The sequence below is a fragment of the Dendrobates tinctorius genome, unplaced genomic scaffold (genome assembly GCF_039654945.1).
Source record: "Dendrobates tinctorius isolate UK_male_01 unplaced genomic scaffold, ASM3965494v1 ptg000105l, whole genome shotgun sequence".
Classification (NCBI taxonomy): Eukaryota; Metazoa; Chordata; class Amphibia; order Anura; family Dendrobatidae; genus Dendrobates; species Dendrobates tinctorius.
In genome coordinates this window covers 1,640,256-1,660,591 of record NW_027361773.1, presented here as the reverse complement: position 1 = coordinate 1,660,591, position 20,336 = coordinate 1,640,256, and the positions used below count along the sequence as shown (strand labels likewise).

The 20,336-nt window shown below is 43.1% G+C and overlaps 1 protein-coding gene across 28 annotated transcripts in view; it reads left to right on the top strand.

Moving 5' to 3' along the window:
• Positions 1 to 20,336, top strand: part of CELF2 (CUGBP Elav-like family member 2) — a 654,777-nt gene that overhangs the window by 578,266 nt on the left and 56,175 nt on the right. For 12 of the 28 annotated variants that reach the window (XM_073588996.1, XM_073589002.1, XM_073589000.1 and 9 more), the window contains one exon: positions 8,622 to 8,723. The exons of the other annotated variants lie outside the window; for them this stretch is intronic. In XM_073588996.1, coding sequence (XP_073445097.1) covers positions 8,622 to 8,723 — 102 coding nt within the window. The remainder of the gene's footprint in view (positions 1 to 8,621; positions 8,724 to 20,336) is intronic. 28 annotated transcript variants of the gene reach the window in all.

Sequence of the window (20,336 nt, the reverse complement as noted above, 5' to 3'; positions counted from 1 at the left end):
TGAGGAAATGGATAAGTCTCCTGCAGTCCTGCGCCTCCTGATGCCAGTCTGCCATCTCTTGTGGTGCAGCGGTGCACACCCCAAATTACAAAAATACATGACTATGGGATATAAATAACGTCAATCTGTGCTGAGCATATTGTATATGGGAAGACATTTCTTGGGTCTCTGTATTTTGGACACAGCGAATGGCAGGTCTCTTGGTTGGACAGTTTTCTTTAGTTATGGTACTGCCAGAATTACAATAGCGCTGTATTCAACTTGTTCCAGCAGTAACATAGATGGTGAAAGTAACGAAGAAGAGCAATCAAACCTCCTCTCTGTTCAAGACTGGTCTCTGCAGTGCCCTGTTCTCCAGTTCCAGAGCCATGTTATTGACCTATCATTTGGAGGGAATATGACATAAAGCAGTCCACCAATCAGCTGTTTTCAGTTCCTTTGATTTAAAGCTGATCTGCAGTACTTGACAGTGGCCAATAACAAATGATTAGTGGGGGTTCTATGTGTCAGTACCCCGCCAATTTAATTTTGAGGACGTATCAATAGGATAAGTCCGCAATATGATATATGCACTCTAAAATTTACTATAAAGGGCCTGTCACACTAAGCGATATCGCTAGCAATATTGCTATAAAGTCACTGTTTTTTGTGACGTTATAGCGATATTGCTAGCGATATCGCTATGTCTGATACTTACCTCCGACCGCTCCCCCGCTGGTTATTGGTGATCGCGTGAGAACGTCCTGGACCGTTTCTCGTTGTCAGCTTCCTGCTGGACTTCCTGTGGCGCCGACGAGTGACGCGTGGACGCGGGCGGGAGGACGTCAGGATCGCCGCGTCTGACAGGTAAGTAGCGACCCCCTGACCCCTGCGATGTCGCTGGTGAGATCTGCCTGTGTGGCAGCTCACTAGCGACCACTTAGCGATGTACCAGCGATCCTGACCGCGTCATATCGCTGGTCGGGATCGCTGGTACATCGCTAAGTGTGACAGTACCTTTAAGGTAAGAGTGACAACATTGTTCTTATCATTTTTAAAGGGAATCTGATAGATATTTATACAGCTTAAACTACAGAATGGTTGAATCAGAACCTGGCTTTGCTATTGCAGCCTCATATATGTGTTGTAAGACAGCAGGAGGTAAGGTCCTGGAGGGCAAAAAAGGGTCACCGAGGTGGTTGGCTTCGATATTGTAAACTATGTACCAGTAACATTAGTTACTAAGAGAGTTTTAGTTTGACTGGATTTTGGGTCTGGGATTTAGGAGCACCCAAAAGAGTCTGGTTGGAAAAGGTTGTTCCCATAATGCAGCACGGGGCTTGCAGGCAGCTAGGTTAGCTCAGTGTTGTGGCGTTTGGGCTGGGGCTGAAGAGAGATATTTGTTTGGTGAACACATTTAAAACTGCTTGAGCTTATGCTGCCTGGAATACCGAGATTGGTGAGGCTGCTACATTTACTTTGTTTTATTGCACCTGAGGAAAGAACTATTCGTGTTGTTCATTTGTACAGAAGGTATGCTGTTTTCATTTTGGAATTGTAAAGTTTACTATGGACAATAAACTACATGCAGTTTTGATATAAAACCATCTGCTATGTGTATATCAGAGAATTAATGGAGAGAACTGTCAGACTGAGTATCACGATGGGGAGAAGCCCTGGGGACCTGCCTTGGACTAGCTATCCCAGACACATGGTCACTGAATGACTTTTCAAAGTAAGTTTTCACATAAATGCTTCAGCATTTCAGCCAGGGGCAGACATACCGCATGTGCAGCCAGTGCGGCTACATCGGGGTCCGGAGATGGAGGGGGGCCCCTGAGGGGGCTAACACTGAGGGCAATCTGGTCTGTTTATCCTCCAGGGGGGCCCTGGCCAGATTGCTCTCATGTGCAGCGGGCAGGGAGTGATGCCTACAGCTCCGCTGCCTACAGGGGAAAATAGCGGCAGAACAGAACTGCAGGGATCCGTCCTGCATCCTGCCCGCATTCCTGTCTGAAACAGCAGCACGGCTGGATGATGTCATCATTCAGTGCATCATTCAGTGCACAGCTGTTTCAGAGAGAAAGCTGCCGGCGACGAAGATGCCGTGGGGATGTGCTGCGGTGAACGTGTGGAGAGGTGAGTAGTGTGTCTGTATGTGTGTCTGCCTGCCTGCCTCCAGGGGAACATGCAGAGGTGTGTGTGTGTCTGCCTGCCTGCGGGGGAACATGTGTACTGTAGAGGGCAATGATGGTGGTGGTGGGGGAGAAAGCAATGATGGGGTGATGGAAAGGGCAATAATGGGGTGGTGGGGGAGGCAATGATGAAGGTGGTGGAAAGGGCAATGATGGGGTGGTGGGGGAGAAGGCAATGATGGAGGTGGTTGAAATGGCAATGATGGGGGAGGTGGATGAAAAGGTAGTGATGAAGTGGTGATGACAATGATGGGGTGGAGGGTGAGAACAATCATGGAGGTGGTGGAGAGGGTAATGATGTAGGTAGTAGAGAGGGCAATGCCTGGGGTGGTGGAGAGGGCAATGATTGTGGTGGTGGAGAGGGCAATGATGGGGTGGTGGAGAAAGCCTTGATGGAGAGGGCAATGATTGAGGTGGTGGAGAGGGCAGTGTTGTGGATGGTGGAGAAGGCAGGGAAGGAGGTGGGTTCGGGGACAATGATCGGATGGGGGGGACATTGGAGGATGTGGGAGATTGTGATGGGTGGAAGGGGGATTTGTAATGGACTTATGAACAGGGGGAGATGGAGGAAGATGTTATAGATGTAAAATGAATTGGGTGGTGGAGGAGGGTGCCAAGCCCCTGATAGCGCCCTCCCCCTTCTAACAATTCATTGTGATGCTATCGGGGACTTAAAATTTATTGTGGATTGGGTGAGGAGGCGATAAGATGCATAGGACACTTTATAATGAAATGAAAGGTGGGAGAAGACACTGTCAGGGACTTGTAATGAATTGGGAGGTGGCGGAGGATGCTCAGTACCTGATGGCTTTTCTCCCACCCCCAAATTCATTATGATGCTATCAAGGACTTATAATGAATGATGGGGACACATGATAGGGACTAAGGCTATGTGCACATGTTCAGGATTGGCAGGAGAAAATTCTTCTGCATATCTCAATGTGTTGGCAGGAAGAGATTTGCATAAGATACATTTATTTTTTTTTTCCACATTTTTGCCATGCTTTTGTTATGTAATTTTCCCCATTAAAATGGGTGAAATATGCTTCATGAATTGACATTATGCATATTTTAATTTGCTGCAAATCTGCTAGGAAGAAATAAGCAGCATGTGCATGAGACTTCAGAGATCTCATTCACTTTTCCTGTACTGTAAAACCTTGCGTACTTTCCATGTGCACATGCCTTACAGTTAATTGGTGAGAGTCACAGACTAAATAGTTTATATTATTGAGAGTCCGAGATTATAGTTAATGGGGGACACAGTGCTGCTTATCACTTTATATTTTTAATGATGGGGTACAAATCTGTATTCAGGGGGAGACACATGTATGTGTACAATGTATGTGACCTTGTTATTTTCAGGGCTGCGACAATCATCGTGACAAGACGAGTCATGGCTGGGAGATGTCGACATGAAGGTCTGACCAGATGGAGAAGAAGCAGGAGAAAACTGCTCTAATCAGAAGAGACATCAGCGGTAAGTGCCTGGGTGTAGACATTATTATGTATCTGCACTGTGTGACGTGGAGTGATAATGTTTTTTCGTAAAATCTCTTATTCTACATTCTCACATTTGTGTGAAATATCCGTAAAGTTTTATAAATCCATTCACACATACATGAAAATCACGGATCTGAGAATGAGATCTGCGAGGGTCAGAGAATGTTCTGTTCTGATCCGATTTTGAGGATCAGAATAGGACATGCTCTATGCGTCTGTAAAAACGTACAGCTCATCACCACTGCACACGGATACAGGAATGTAGCCTTATTATACACTAGCTGAAGACCCCGGCGTGGCCCGGGCATAGTAACTAACTACAGTTAGTTATAACAAATTATAATGATAATATATATATATATATATATATATATATATATATAAAGCTGAGTTTAGAGCCCCTCCCACTCCGCATAACCACATTCACTATAATATCCCACATCATTCTGTCAGCCAGAGCCACTGGTCTACTACCCCTAAAATCCCACATCGTCCTGTCAGCCAGAGCCACCGGACTGCTACCCCTAATATCCCACATCATCCCGTCAGCCAGAGCCACCGGACAACTACCACTAATATCCCACATCATCTCGTCACAGCCGCCGGACTACTAACACTAATATCCCACATCATCCCGTCAGAGCCACCAGACTAACTACCCCTAATATCCCACATCATTCCGTCAGAGCCACCGGACTAATACCTCTAATATCCCACATCATCCCATCAGCCAGAACCACTGGACTACTACCCCTAATATCCCACATCATCCTATCGGACAGAGCCACTGGACTACTACCCCTAATATTACACATCATCCCATCAGCCTGGGGTCAGAACCAGAGTGCTGAGTGGAACAGTCCTAACTTCCATACCGTGGATCCCTTTAAGAGAGGCCTGGCGTCAGAACCAGAGCGCTGAGTGGATTTGCCCTGACTTCCACACCAATGATCCCTTTAATAGAAGCCTGGGGTGAGAATCAGAGTGCTAATGGATTTACCCTAACTTCCATACCGTAGATCTCTTTAAGAGAGGCCTGGGGTCAGTACCAAAGCGCAGTTTGGATTTGCCCTCACTTCCATACCGGGGATCCCTTTAAGATGGGCCTGAATCAGCGCAGAGTGGAATTGCCCTAACTTCCATACCAATGATCCCTTTAAGAGAGACTGGGGTCAGAACCAGAGCGCTGAGTGGAATTGCCCTAACTTCCATACCAATGATCCCTTTAAGAGAGATTGGGGTCAGAACCAGAGCGCTAGTGAAATTGCCCTAACTTCCATACCGGGGATCCCTTTAAGAGAGGCCTGGGGTCAGAATCAATGCACTGAGGGATTCGCCCTAACTTCCATACCGGAGATCCCTTTAAGAGAGGCCTGGGGTTAGTACCAAAGTGCAGAGTGGATTTGTCCTCACTTCCGTACCAGGGATCCCTTTAAGAGGGGCCTGGGGTCAGAACCAGAGCGCTCAGTGGAATTACCCTAACTTCCATACCGATGATCCCTTTAAGAGACCCTGGGGTCAGAACCACAGTGCTGAGTGGAACGGTCCTAACTTCCATACCGGGGATCCCTTTAAGAGAGGCCTGGGGTTAAAACCAAAGAGCTGGATGGATTTGCCCTAACTTCCATACCAATTATCCCTTTAATAGAAGCCTGGGGTCAGAATCAGAGCACTGATGGATTTGCCCTGACTTCCATACCGGAGATCCCTTTAAGAGGGAAGATGTGCCTATGGGATGGAGGATGTGTGATGGGTATATGAGCACAGGAGGGGGTGATTCATTTCTGTCATGTGCTCTCTGCTTCTTTCTGGGGGGCAGGCAATGGCTGAGAGCTTATGTTTCCGAGGATGCTAGATTTCTCCCACTCGGTCAGTGTCTGCAGAGGTGTTGTCGTGGAGTGGGAAAACTGTTGCTCATAGCAACCAATCACAGCTCAGCATCTTTTAAACAGCTCTAGTGAAATGAAAGATGCTTAGTGATTGGTTGCAACGAAAACTGTTGCTCATAGCAACCAATTACAGCTCAGCTTCTTTTACACAGCTCTGATGAAATGAAAGATGCTTTGTGATTGGTTGGTGATACACACATACACACATACATTCACTTTTATATATATAGATAGCACAGTCCCTAAGTATATAGTGTAATCACTTATGTCTAACATAAGTCTCTTAGTATTTAGTGTGCTCACTTATTATGAACAGTAGAGTCCGTTAGTATGTTGTGTATTCAGTGTAGTCACTTATTATGTATAGCACAGCCCCTTAGTATATAGTGTACTCACCTATTATGTATAACACCATCCTTAGTTACTTAGTTTCCTCTTTTATTATGTATAACACCGTGCCTTATTACGTTCCATCTTCTCTAGTTATTTATGGTGTTGTCCCGTATTATAAAGCTTCCTCTGCTGTTATGTGTAGTGCTGTCTCTTACATAGTGTATGCTTGTTATTTTGGTTATTCACAGCGCCCTCTTTTATTACATAGTCCTTTCTTGTTAGATATAAAATGACTGCTGATGGAGCAGTGGGTGACCAGACTACCAGTCCATCAGCTCCTCCATTAGAAAAGAAGCTTTCCCATGCTCTATCAGCCATCATTGGATTATACATCTAACAAGACAGGACAGTATGTAATAAAGACAGGGCTCTATATAATCAGATATATAAGGGATGGTGCTGTACATAACAAGAGAGGTCACTGTGTAATAAGGGACAGCAATATACATAATAAAGAAGACTATGTAATATATATACATGTATGTGTGTATGGCTGTATTTATATATGTATATTAAATATCTTAGTCGCCATAAAAGGAGGGGGGCCCAGACACATTTCTTGCACAGGGGCCCCAGGCTGTCAGTGTCCGCCCCTGATTTCAGCATAAAATATACATTTCTGTATTAACACAGCCAATATCTGGTACAGGCAGACTCCCTTTAAGGAGTATTTTTAACCAATGAGATGTATAGTAGTATACTGCTGTATATTTTATGTTAAAACACCCTAGTCAAGAAAGGGAAAACATTGCTTAATCTAATTGCAATGTCCCCATGTTTTTAACACTGTGCAGAGATTTTTCAAAACTTTTGCAAAGCAATAGTGAAACATTTGCATATACCAATATAACATTATATGACTACAGTGGGGAAATAAGTATTTGATACACTGCCCATTTTGCAAGTTTTCCCACCTACAAAGAATGAAGAGGTCTGTCATTTTTATTGTAGGTACACTTCAACTGTGAGAGACAGAATCTAAAAATAAAAAACAGAAAATCACATTGTACGATTTTTAAATAGTTAAATTACATTTTATTGCATGAAATAAGTATTTGATCACCTATCAACCAGCAAGAATTCTGTGTCTCACAGATATGTTAGTTTTTCTTTAAGAAGCCTCCTACTCTGCACTCATTACCTATATTAATTGCAGCTGTTTTAATTTTTTTTACCTGTATAAAGAACATCTGTCCACACACTCAATTTCACTCCAACCTCTCCATCATGGCCAAGACCAAAGAGCTGTCTAAGGACACCAGGAACAAAATTATAGACCTGTACAAGACTGGGATAGACTACAGGACAATAGGCAAGCAGCTTGGTGAGAAGGCAACAAGTATTGGTGCAATTATTAGAAAATAGAAGTAACATAAGATGACTGTCCATCTTCCTCTGTCTGGGGCTCCATGCAAGATCTTGCCTCATAGGGTAAGGAAGATTCTAAGAAAGGTCATGAATCAGCCCAGAACTACACAGGAGGACCTGGTCAATGACTTGAAGAGAGCTGGGGCAACAGTCTCAAACATTACCGTTAGTTACACACTACGCCCTCATGGATTAAAATCCTGCATGGCACGAATGATCCCCGTGCTCACGCCAGTACTTGTGCAGGCCCATTTGAAATTTGACAATGACCATCTGGATGATCCAGACAAGGCACGGGAGAAGGAGGTCATGTGGTCAGATAAGACCAAAATAACACTTTTTTTTATATCAACTCCACTTGTAGTGTTTGGAGGAAGAAGAAGGATGCGTACAACACCAAGAACACCATCCCAACTGTGAAGCATGGTAGGGTAAACATCATACTTTGTTGGTGATTTTCTGCAAAGGGGATAGGATGACTGCACCGTATTGAAAGGAGTATGGATGGGGTCATATATCTTGAAATTTTGGCCAACAACCTTCATCCCTCAGTAAGAGCATTGAAGATGGATCGTGGCTGGGTCTTCCAGCATGACAGTGACCCAAACACACAGTCAGGGCAACTAAGGAGTGACTCTGTAAAAGGCTTTTCAGGGTGCTGGAGTAGCCTAGCCAGTCTCCAGACCTGAACTCAATAGAAAATCTTTGGAGGGAGCTGAAACTCAATGTTGGCCAGCGACAGCCCCGAAACCTGAAAGATCTGGAGATCTGTGTGGAAGAGTGGACCAAAATCCCTGCTGCGGTGTGTGCTAACTTGGTCAAGGACTACAGGAAATGTCAAGTTCTTATTTTATGCAATAAAATGTAATTTAATTATGTAAAAAGTATACAATGTGATTTTTTTAGATTCTGTCTGTCACAGTGTACCTACGATAAAAATTACAGATCTCTCCATTCTTTATAGGTGGGAACACTTGCTAAATCGGCAGTGTATCAAATACTTATTTTACCCACGGTATATAGAACACACAACTACAGTACATAGCCATGTATAAAACACAAATACAGTTCATAACTAATCCATTTATTAAAGGAGTTCTCACACTAGCCTTTAAATGGAAGCTATCATCAGAAAATAACCTTTTGTTTATGTCAGATTGTTGTGTTACATGCAATTTAAAAAAAGGGAATTTTTTATATTATGACCTTTATGAAAAAAAATACTTATCAATGATCTTACAATTTTCACTGTGGTCACTGAGGCTTTTTTTACTTGTACTTCCTTTCCTTTCAGGAACAGTTTATAGCAAGGCACCCCAGCATCGGATGCAGGATTACAATGACAGGTTGCACCCCTATAGACAGATGATTACACAGGATCCACCAATTACAATCGGTAATGTCACACCTGACACTGTCCCCTCTCTCTTCACAATGACCTTTGCACACGCTCATTAGACACTTTAGCACCTAAGGACAAGGTTGGGATCCAACCATTGTGGCTATAAACATGTGTTATTTCTTGAAACAGTAGGAAGCTAAAGTGTAAAAAGCCCCAGTGGTCAGTGTGAAGAGCTGCATTTGTATTTTCAATAGAGTGTTATATGTAAAAAATGCAGTTAAAAAACCCCATAAATCTATTTAACACAAAAACATGATTTAAACAATAGGTCATTTTATGATGATAGCTTTCTTGTAAAGGAAGTGTCAGCAGGTTTTTGATATGTAATTTGAGAGTAACATGATATACAGTGGGAGAAATAAGTATTTGATCCATTGCTGATTTTGTAAGTTTGTCCACTGACAAAAATATGAACAGTCTATAATTTTAAGGGTAGGTTAATTTTAACATTGAGAGATAGAATATCAAAAATAAAATCCAGAAAATCACATTATATACATATATTTGCATTTTGCAGTGAGAAATAAGTATTTAATCCCATACCAATCATTAAGAGTTCTGGCTCCTATAGACCAGTTAGACACTCCTAATCAACTCGTTACCTGTACTAAAGACAGCTGTCTTACATAGTCACCTTTATAAAAGACTCCTGTTCACAAACTCAATTAACCTCTACAACATGGGCAAGACCAAAGAGCTTTATAAGGATGTTAGTGACAAGATTATAGACCTGCACAATGCTAGAATGGGCTACAAAACAATAAGTGGGACGCTGGGTGAGGAGACAACTGTTGGTGCAATAGTAAGAAAATGGAAGAAATACAAAATGACTGTCAATCGACATCGATCTGGGGCACCATGCAAAATCTCACCTGATGTGGTATCCTTGATCATGAGGAAGGTGAGAGATCAGCCTAAAACTACACGGGGGAACTTGTTAATGATCTCAAGGCAGCTGGGACCACAGTCACTAAGAAAACCATTGGTAACACAATACGCCATAAAGGTTTAAAACCCTGCAGTGCCCTCAAAGTCCCCTGCTCAAGAAGGCACATGTGCAGGCCCGTCTGATGTTTGCCAATGAACACCTGGATGATTCTATGAGTGATTGAGAGAAGGTTCTGTGGTCAGATGAGACAAAAATTGAGCTCTTTGGCATTAACTCAACTCGCTGTGTTTGGAGGAAGAGAAATGCTGCCTGTGACCCAAAGAACACCATCCTCACTGTTAAGTATGGAGGTGGAAACATTAGGGTTTGGGGGTGTTTCTCTGCTAAGGACACAGGACTACTTCAACACATCAATGGGAGAATGGATGGAGCCATGTACAGTTAAATCCTTTTTAAAATTGTTCCAACAAGACAATGACCCAAAACATACAGCCAAGGCAGCAAAGGAGTGGCTCAAAAAGAAGCACATTAAGGTCATGAAGTGGCCTAGCCAGTCTCCAGACCTTAATCCCATAGAAAACTTATGGAGGGAGTTGAAGCTCCGAGTTGCCAAGCGGCAGCCTCGAATTCTTAATGATTCAGGGATGATCTGCAAAGAGGAGTGGACCAGAATTCCTCCTGACATGTGTGCAAACCTCATCATCAACTACAAAAAAAGTCTGACTGCTGTGCTTGCCAGCAAGGATTTTGCCACCAACTATTAAGTCTTGTTTGCCAGAGGGATCAAATACTTATTTCTCACTGCAAAATGCAAATACATTTATATAATTTATACAATGTGTTTTTCTGGATTTTATTTTTGATATTCTATCTCTCAGTGTTAAAATTAACCTACCCTTAAAATTATAGACTGTTCATGTCTTTGTCAGTGGGCAAACTTACAAAATCAGCAAGGGATCAAATACTTATTTCCCCCACTGTAGGTGAAAAGATCCTGATTTAATTGATTATTTACTATGCTGTGTTTTGCCATTTCAATACACTCTGTTTGTCATCAGGAGATTAGATTATCACAAGAGGGTAAAATGCCTTGTGCAATTCCTCTCCCAGCACTGATTAGTAAATATATGTCAATATATAGTGTACACAGAAAGCTGTCTATCAGTTGTGTGGGTGTGGGTACACAAGTCTCAGCATTCTGAGTGCTGCAAGATCTGCAGCAGAGAAAATTGTGATTCTGCCACAACTGCTTCACCCAGAAAACTAAGTGATACATTGCTGGAATCAGGGTCTCTGTTCCTACCTCATGCTGCTGTCAGATTACATTGCAAAAACCTGCTGAAAGATTCCCTTTAATGCTTGTTGATTGTACATGTACCCTCTTAAAGGGAATCTGTCACCCTTTTTTTCCCCTATTAGCTGCCGGCATAGACATCGGGGGCTTATCTCCAGCATTCTGTAATTCTGTAGATAAGCCTCCGATGTAACCTGAAAGAGAAGAAAAACACGTTATATTATACTCACTGAGGTGGGCGGTCCGGTCCGATGGGTGTTTGCGGTCCGGTCCAGCGCCTCCCTTCTTCATGTAATGACGTCCTCTTCTCCCATCCTGAAATGGCTCCAGCGCAGGCGCATTGCTCTGCCCTGCTGAGGGCAGAGCAGAATTCTGCAGTGCGCAGGTGCCAGACCTCTCCCGATGCCTGCGCACTGCAGAACTCTGCTCTGCCCTAAACAGGGCAGAGCAGTGCGCCTGCGCCGGAGCCATTACAGGACGGGAGATGGGACGTCATCGCATGAAGAAGGGAGGCGCCGGACAGGACTGCAACACCCATCGGACCGGACCGCCCACCTCCGTGAGTATAATATAACGTGTTTTTCTTCTCTTTCAGGTTACATCGGAGGCTTATCTACAGCATTACAGAATGCTGTAGATAAGCCCCCGATGTCTATGCCGGCAGCTGCAAGGCCAAAAAAAGGGTGACAGATTTCCTTTAAGTGTGAAATGTTATGGAATATAATGACTTTATAAAAAACATTATGATAAATATAATATTGGTTTTAAAAAGACATTAATGTATCTAGAATATTTTTATTTTCTCTTGACAGCAAAATAAGGGTATATTTTCAGACAGCAGAAAAGTATACTATAGATACATGCTCCCAATTTGATATTCTACAGTTAAAATTATACACATTAAATCAGTGATACAGAAAGTTCTATTGTATTAAAGAAAGCTGATTAAAAGCAACAAAACCATTTTATAAAAGTCATGAGTTATGACAACAAAAGGATATACTGTGTCACAACAGTCTAATTAATTAGATTGGTCAAATGTACATATTATTATTATTACTATTATTATTATTATTAATTCTATAAAATATATATGATTGCAAAAATCATTAATGGGATGAATGCACATATATACTCTACGTACGGATTTCAATTTAGTTAATAGATGACTAAAGCAGCAGCAGAAATATGAGCTAAATCCAGTCCAGCGCTCATAATTGCGATAAAAAAATTGGTTTATTTTATTCTTCAGAAATGTATAAAAACCAAGAGCAGTGAAGATAAAAATACAACTCACACCTGAAGTGTTTTGCTGACAGCTGCTTTAGCCAGAGCTGCTACCGCTAAGGATGCAGTCAGTGCTTGAAATGCGTTAGTGAAAGTTGTATTTTTATCTTAACGGCTGCTGAATTTTATATGAATTATACCATTTTTTATGGCAATTACGAGCGTCGTACTGCACATACTTCTTCGTGTGATATGCAGATACAGTATGAATATTTAAGGGAAAGCGATAGCACATATATCTAACCTGAACCATGGGCAGCATGTATCAGATACCGGCTGTAGCATTTCTATAGATATGTTTTACTGTGAAATGCTGCAGGATTTCACAGACGAAGTGAAACCTATTGCTCAAAATAAGTGGGATGAGTAGAAACTCCTAGGGAAAAGCCTTTAGAACTAGGCATCCAAGCGGCTTGGTTCCTGCTCACCTCCTAAATGTATGTTTTCTCAGAAACACTGCAGTTTTTCAGAATAAAACTTACCTGGCTGAAATTACCGGTGAACTCTGTTCACCTTACTGATGTCAGCGCTCTTCACTGCAGACGCATTCTCATGCTGCTGTCAGTGTGTTCCAGCTGGCGTGCTGAGCGGTCTCATCATGTTACTGCTCAATATACCGTCTGGATGTAGCAGAGTTGGAGATCGTCGTGGAATGTGGGATGGATTTACAGTGAATAGCTGAGTGAATACCTGAATACGGTGAATACCTGGGAATCGTGACAGCATGCACACCGCATGGTGTTGTGATTCAGAAGTCTGCAGTCACATAAAGTGACTACAGACAATTTCCCAAATTCCAGACAATTTGACAAATATTTCAGAGCTACCATGTGCCAGAATTTGAAATCTTATATAGCTTTAAGCTTCTGTATATTTCTGCTAAGATTTAGGTCACATTCTTGCATAAATTATGGCATATCTGCCGCATCACTCCCGCTAAGCCCTGACTACTTTTTGCACAAAAATGTATTTCAATATGCCATTTTTCTGGTAAAAAGGAGTTATTATTTCACCTTTAAGAGAACTTGTCATGTCAAAAAAGCTATTAACCTGCAGATATGGTGTAAAATAGAGTTCTAAAGCCTTGTGGCCGCTGCACTGCCTGTGTACCAGGAGGAAAGCCCTGCAGTCATAAAGGCGCGGCTTCAGTCAGTGCTCAGTACATAGTGAGTGGCTGCTGTAACCATTCCTTGGCTCTGACTGACAGCCGATTCTGTACTGATGCACTGATGAGCCGGCTGTCAGTGTCGGAGGTGTGGTTACATACATTGCTCACTATGTATGAAGCTTTGACTGAAGCCGCGCCTCAATGACTGAAAGCTGCCGGAAGGAATAAAGTTAATTTCCTCCTGGTAGTTGTGCTTTCAGTGCAGCAGACACACAGCTTTAGAATTATATTAACCTGTAGATTAACTCCATATTTGCAGGTTAAAAGTGTTTTTCACATGACAGGTTATATGTTTTTAAAACTGCTCAGGAAAAAATAATGGCACCTATACTTTTTTGCTCATTTTTAGATTTCATGATTGAGGCCTAATGAGGTCATCTTCTTTGAAAGATCTATATCACATTATATTTCAGTTTTCTGTAGTTTATTAGAATTGCCCAGCAATTTGTATTAATTAGAACATTTCTTCCAATGATAGTCACATAGACTTCCATCGTGAATAATTACTAATAATGAAATAAGGACATTGTTCACTCAGTAGCTAATTCTGCTCTGAAGTAAAACAACTGTGTGTAATTAATCAGTATCTTATGCTCTGTATTGACCATTTTATATTATTATATTGTGTCTCTGTATGAAGAATTATTCGTGCTTGTCACATTTACTGCACATCAAGGAGAAAGCATGTTAATGTAATAAATAATGTAAAATAATCTATTGCTTGTCAATTTCTTGTGGAGATTGTTCAGCATGCTTTACAGCCAGCAGTACATTATAAGAATAGACTGTTCTTGCATGGTAGATTTTATGACATACAAAGTATCATAAATACATGAAATTATGAGATTATTCTTGTCTTTTATCAAAATAATTTCCATCATTACAACTAGTTTAATGTCATTTTTAGTAATTATAATTTAACACTTGCAGTAATGCTAAACAGTAATCATAGTTTAAGTAAATTGCCACATTCATTCGCTCCACAAATCTGGCCTGTATGGAAGAGTGGCAAGAAGAAAAACATTTTTGAAAGCAAGCCATAAGGAGTTCTATATGTAGTTTAAAAAATCATGTAGGGGACACAGTTAGTATGTGCAAGTGTCATGATCCAAGGTGGATCTGACAAGTAAATGGACAAAGTGAACTTTTTTCCTTTGGCTTGGTGCCAAAGTGGGTTGATTGCCCCCGGTGGCCATTAGAATTATTACTCGTGGTGTCGTTTGTTCTAAGTTGCCCCGGTGGTGGTGAGTGGTATTGCACTTTAATTTTAATGTGCACGTATTGCAAATCAGGTGTGAGGCTCTATAAAAGAGTGTCAGGTGTGTTTGATCACTGTTGGTGATAGTCATTCACAAGTAAGCCTGGGTGAAAGATGGAGCTGAACAAGAGTCCTGGGCAGCCCAGCAAGAGGGGTTGAGTCAGCTATGGAGTCTGCAAGGAGTGCTGGCATGGATTGGTGGAGTCCAACGATGTGGTCTGCAAGAAGGGCTGGTATGGCGTGGTGGAGTCGCAGTTTATGGTGTCAGCAGGAAGTGCTTGCATGGCTTGGTGGAGTGGCGACTATGGTGAGAGTTGCACTCAGCATGCTGGACTTGGTTGCTGAAAACTGGACTCAGGCATGCTGAACTTATTGGCAGAAAAGTTGGACTCAAGCATGCTGGACTTTTTGGCAGAAGCTGGACTCATCTTTGGGACTCTGTTTACTGGGCAGCTGCAACTGGTGGTGGACTCTGCTCTAAGGCTGCACTAGGGTGATGGATCCGGTTATGGTGATGGATCCAGTTGGAAGAGAATATACACGCAGGTGGTGGGCTCTGTTGCTAGGACCGTACGCAACAGAGCAAAGCTAAGTGGTGTTCTCCCTGTATTGTCATTTTTCCTTATGTGTGTTTAGTGCAGTGGTGGGATTAGTTTCCGCACCAACCGATTCCCTAGTGAGGGTTTAGGTGCAGGGCGAGTTAGGGTTTGAGGTGCGCGTGTGTCGCCTGGTGCGGAACCGGCATAGGGAACGTTAGGAGTGCAAGGACACTGGCTCAGGGGAGTACAGGAGGTCTCCACGTTCCTATTCCCTATCGCAGGGCCCACCATTGTTATTGTTACCCAGGTTTCCCCTTTATTATTTAAATTCGCCTTACTGGAGGCGGGGTTTCCAGACTACTGTATATATAACGTGTATTACCTAAATTCGCCAGTTGGAGGCGGTGTATCCAGCTGCACGTCTTATTATTTAAATTCACCCCACTGGAGGCGGTGTATCCAGGGTCACATGTGTCATATGGGTTCGCCTTGCAGTACTCGCTGCTTCCAGACACACGTGACCGTGACATTATCACCAACCCTACATTTTTTTTTCTGGTTTGCCTTGGCCATGTGGAGACCTCTGAGTAATTGCTGCCGGGCCTCACTGAGGTGAGTGAGGAGCGGCATGGTGTGTTAGAGCTGCTGCAGCAGTAGTTATCAGGGTCTGGGGCCTTCCCTTTGGCTTCACCAGATAATCAAATGGCGACTGCGGTCTGGCAAAAAACCTCCAGAGTCGCTGCTGGGGAGCGGGACTTGTTCATACAGGCGGATGTAACCAGACAGGTGGGTGGAGTTGGTGATCCCCATGGTGCTGTCTGAGGTTCCCCAAGTTGAAGGGGTACGTCCCTGTAGTGAGCAGACTGGTGTTATAGTCTGCGGGGCTGACGCCAAATCTTCTATACCACTGAAGAGGCCGCCCCCTCCTGGTCGTTTGGAGGAAGGCGACCAGCGAGTGTATATTTCCTCCATATTCCTGTCCCCTTCTCCTCCAGGTGTGAGCTGCAGGTGTGCTGCGGGGGAGTAGGGACAAATCTCACCCCTCGCCATTAACCAACCCTGGGAGGCGCAGACCTCATGGTGAAAGGGTTGGAGGGTGGTGTCCCTTGATGAATAGCGGGGGTGTGAGTGTGGTGACACAGGGGGACGCCTCTCTTGTCGAGTCCAGAATGAGTTCACCAAAATATGACAAACGAATGTGTGGCAATAAACGTTCAGGTCCGGACCTGTGTGTGAACGAGCATGTATGGGTGGCCACCAAAAAAATCTTGTGGAAGTGTGTTGTGGAGTCTGATCAGCTCATAGCAAACATACACATACATAAACTCGTTCCCCAGGTCGGCACTGTGGAGATGAGTGGTGCCTCCAGAACATGTATTGCCAATACCAGCGGTGCGTTTGTCATAAACCTGAAGTTTCAGGTGGTGGTGGGGTGAACCCAGGATCTGGGCGTCCCCGCTGTAGGTGTTTCTCTTATGAGGAGTGGTCTTGAGGGTCCAGATGCCCCTCATTAAGGAGGGGGTACTGTCATGATCCAAGGTGGATCTGACAAGTAAATGGACAAAGTGAACTTTTTTTCCTTTGGCTTGGTGCCAAAGTGGGTTGATTGCCCCCGGTGGCCATTAGAATTATTACACGTGGTGTCATTTGTTCTATGTTGCCCCGGTGGTGGTGAGTGGTATTACACTTTAGTTTTAATGTGCACGTATTACAAATCAGGTGTGAGGCTCTATAAAAGAGTGTCAGGTGTGTTTGATCACTGTTGGTGATAGTTAGTCATTCACAAGTAAGCCTGGGTGAAAGATGGAGCTGAACAAGAGTCCTGGGCAGCCCAGCAAGAGTGGTTGAGTCAGCTATGGAGTCTGCAAGGAGTGCTGGCATGGATTGGTGGAGTCCAACGATGTGGTCTGCAAGAAGGGCTGGCATGGCATGGTGGAGTCGCAGTTTATGGTGTCAGCAGGAAGTGCTTGCATGGCTTGGTGGAGTGGCGACTATGGTGAGAGTTACACTCAGCATGCTGGACTTGGTTGCTGAAAACTGGACTCAAGCATGCTGGACTTATTGGCAGAAAAGTTGGACTCAAGCATGCTGGACTTTTGGCAGAAGCTGGACTCATCTTTGGGACTCTGTTACTGGGCAGCTGCAACTGGTGGTGGACTCTGCTCCAAGGCTGCACTAGGGTGATGGATCCGGTTATGGTGATAGATCCAGTTGGAGGAGAAGATGCATGCAGGTGGTGGGCTCTGTTGCTAGGACCGTACGCAACAGAGCAAAGCTAAGTGGTGTTCCCCTGTATTGTCATTTTTCCTTATGTGTGTTTAGTGCAGTTGTGGGATTAGTTTCCGCACCGACCAATTCCCTAGTGAGGGTTTAGGTGCAGGGCGAGTCAGGGTTTGAGGTATGCGTGCGTCGCCCGGTGCGGAACCAGCATAGGGAACGTTAGGAGTGCAGGGACACTGGCTCAGGGGAGTACAGGAGGTCTCCACATCCCTATTCCCTATCGCAGGGCCCACCATTGTTATTGTTACCCAGCTTTCCCCTTTATTATTTAAATTCGCCTTACTGGAGGCGGGGTTTCCAGACTACTGTATATATAACGTGTATTACCTAAATTCGCCAGTTGGAGGCGGTGTATCCAGCTGCACGTCTTATTATTTAAATTCGCCCCACTGGAGGCGGTGTATTCAGGGTCACATGTGTCATATGGGTTCGCCTTGCGGTACTCGCTGCGTCCAGACACACGTGACCGTGACAGCAAGAAGGTGAGATGAGACAAAATGTGAACGTTTTGGGTTAAATGCAAAAAGCTATATACGTTAAAAAAAATGAACACTGCACGTGACCCTGAAAACAATATCCACCCGGGCAAACGTGGTGGCAGTATCATGCTGTGGGGATGCTTTCATTCAGCAAGGACAGAGAAGCTGGTTAGAGTTGATGGAAAGATGGATGGAGCTAAATAAAGGGCAGTCCTGGAGGAAAATCTGTTAGGTATCCATCATTACAACCACTGAAATAGTGGCAGTTAGATAGTTGCTAGTGGTCATAACTATGGGTACCTAAGGTCCTACAATGCCTGCACATGAGGAAAGAGACATAGCGAATCAGAAATACTATACTACATTTTGGAGATATTTTGCTAATATAATTTATTACACGTACTACATATTCAGATAGGATCTTGAAGCTAGGAATACCCCTTTAAGTTTGTGGAAAAGTTCATAGGGTGTGAATACTTTTTCAAGTCTTTGTGTATCCAGGAGGCTCTGCACTCACTAGTAAGCATTTTTGGTGCTTCTTTCTTTTTAGTGTTGATAGATAGATAGATAGATAGATAGATAGATAGATAGATAGATAGACAAGAAAAGCTATACAAAAAATCCTGACTAGCACCTCCTAAGTGTGAATAGGTGCAAGCTGTAGTGACTGCAGAATATGTATAAAAAAGCACAGCAGCACTCTGTGAATGCCAAGACATATAATGTCAATGGAAATAACAACTTCCAACTACATTGTCCCTCAGCAAGATGTATCTGCAAAAAAAGGGAAGGTTCTTAGCGCATAGATTGGCCAATTCCTGTGTGCCCATCAACCATGGCAAGGTGACACTTCTCTGATGGGTTCTATCATAACCCTTCCCTATCCTGCGATAATGGACAAACGTGTCTCTCCTGGCCTGCAAGCCTACAGTATGAATGGACAAATAGAATTGGTTGAGAACTCCTACAGGTCAGTTGACATGTTTGTCCATTATTGTAGGCTTTTTAGCCCAAAAGCGGCATGTACAGTAGAATAGGGAAGGGTTCTGATAGGACCCATCAGAGAAGTGTCACCTTGCCATGGTTGATGGGCACACATGAATTGGCCAATTTATGTGCTAAGAACCTTTGCTTTTTTGCAAGTACATCTTGCTGAGGGACAATGCAGTTGTAAGTTGTTATTTCCATTGACATTATATGTCTTGTCATTCACAGAGTACTGCTGTGCTTTCTTATACATACATAGATAGATCTATATTTTTTTAATATACATTTGTGATAGGTAGCACCAGTAGAAGAGAATATTAGGCAATGTGATAAATGCCTTCTACTCTGCATGAGCGTGTCTGTGAAGTGCAGCCTTTGACATGATCGTGGATGAATCGCACTGGTATACAGGCCCTTATTTTCACACAGCGGCATCTGTGACTGCACATACACAGCAGCGCTTTTCTGTGAATGTACTAATAGGCCTTGTGAGAATGTTTTTATCACCACCCATCTGTCACTTTCTAACAGGCCTGATTGGCAAGCGCTCATAACAACTGACATCTGTTCATGCTTATTTATATGCAGATTTATGATAATCGTTATGAACAATAGAACAAAAATACCTAAGGTGAATGTTACATTTTTAACTTGCCAACCCTAAAGAAAAAATAATAATTCCATGAATCAATAAATCTCAAGGTCCGAACTATTGTAAAATAAATGCATTTGTCACAAGACAAATCTTGTATTAAACTTGTTTCTGTATAGCGCTGGTTAAGAGGGAAATATATTCCAAGAATCCAAATATGCAGAGATCCAGGCAAAAGCAAAGCGTGTACTTCCCACTGCAGAAGATGAATATGTATCCTGCATTATATGTGCTTACATTATCACTGCATAGTTAGCACTCTGAAAATCCAACCCATCCTGTGGATATCAATCAGTGACTGCGCGCATAAGGACAACATAATTCCATGCTGCCTGCTTTACCTGCCTACTCAAAAATCTATTTATAAGGCGATGTGCAGGTTTGTGCTTCCATCTCACATTTTAACAGAAATTAGAACAGATCCTAACAAATGGCAATGTTTCTCTACTATCAACACTTTGCTATGTAAAAAAGCAGATTATGCCATTGTGACCACCTATACATGAAACCCTAACTGGAATGCTGAAAAACGATAGCATTTACCAACAGAAAAATCTAATAATGTCTTCTGTAAAAACAATGAAATATAATAATTTACATTCACAGAATACTGGCATACAACACACAGACTGTGCTCATTTACTCTCCCAATTATTCAGACTGATGAAGGGCATACTTTGCACATTAAAGGGGTTATCCTGGACTCTACAGAGCTTTGGTGTTTTGGCTTCATACAATATGTACTTCAGGTGGTCACAGCATCAGGTATCAGTT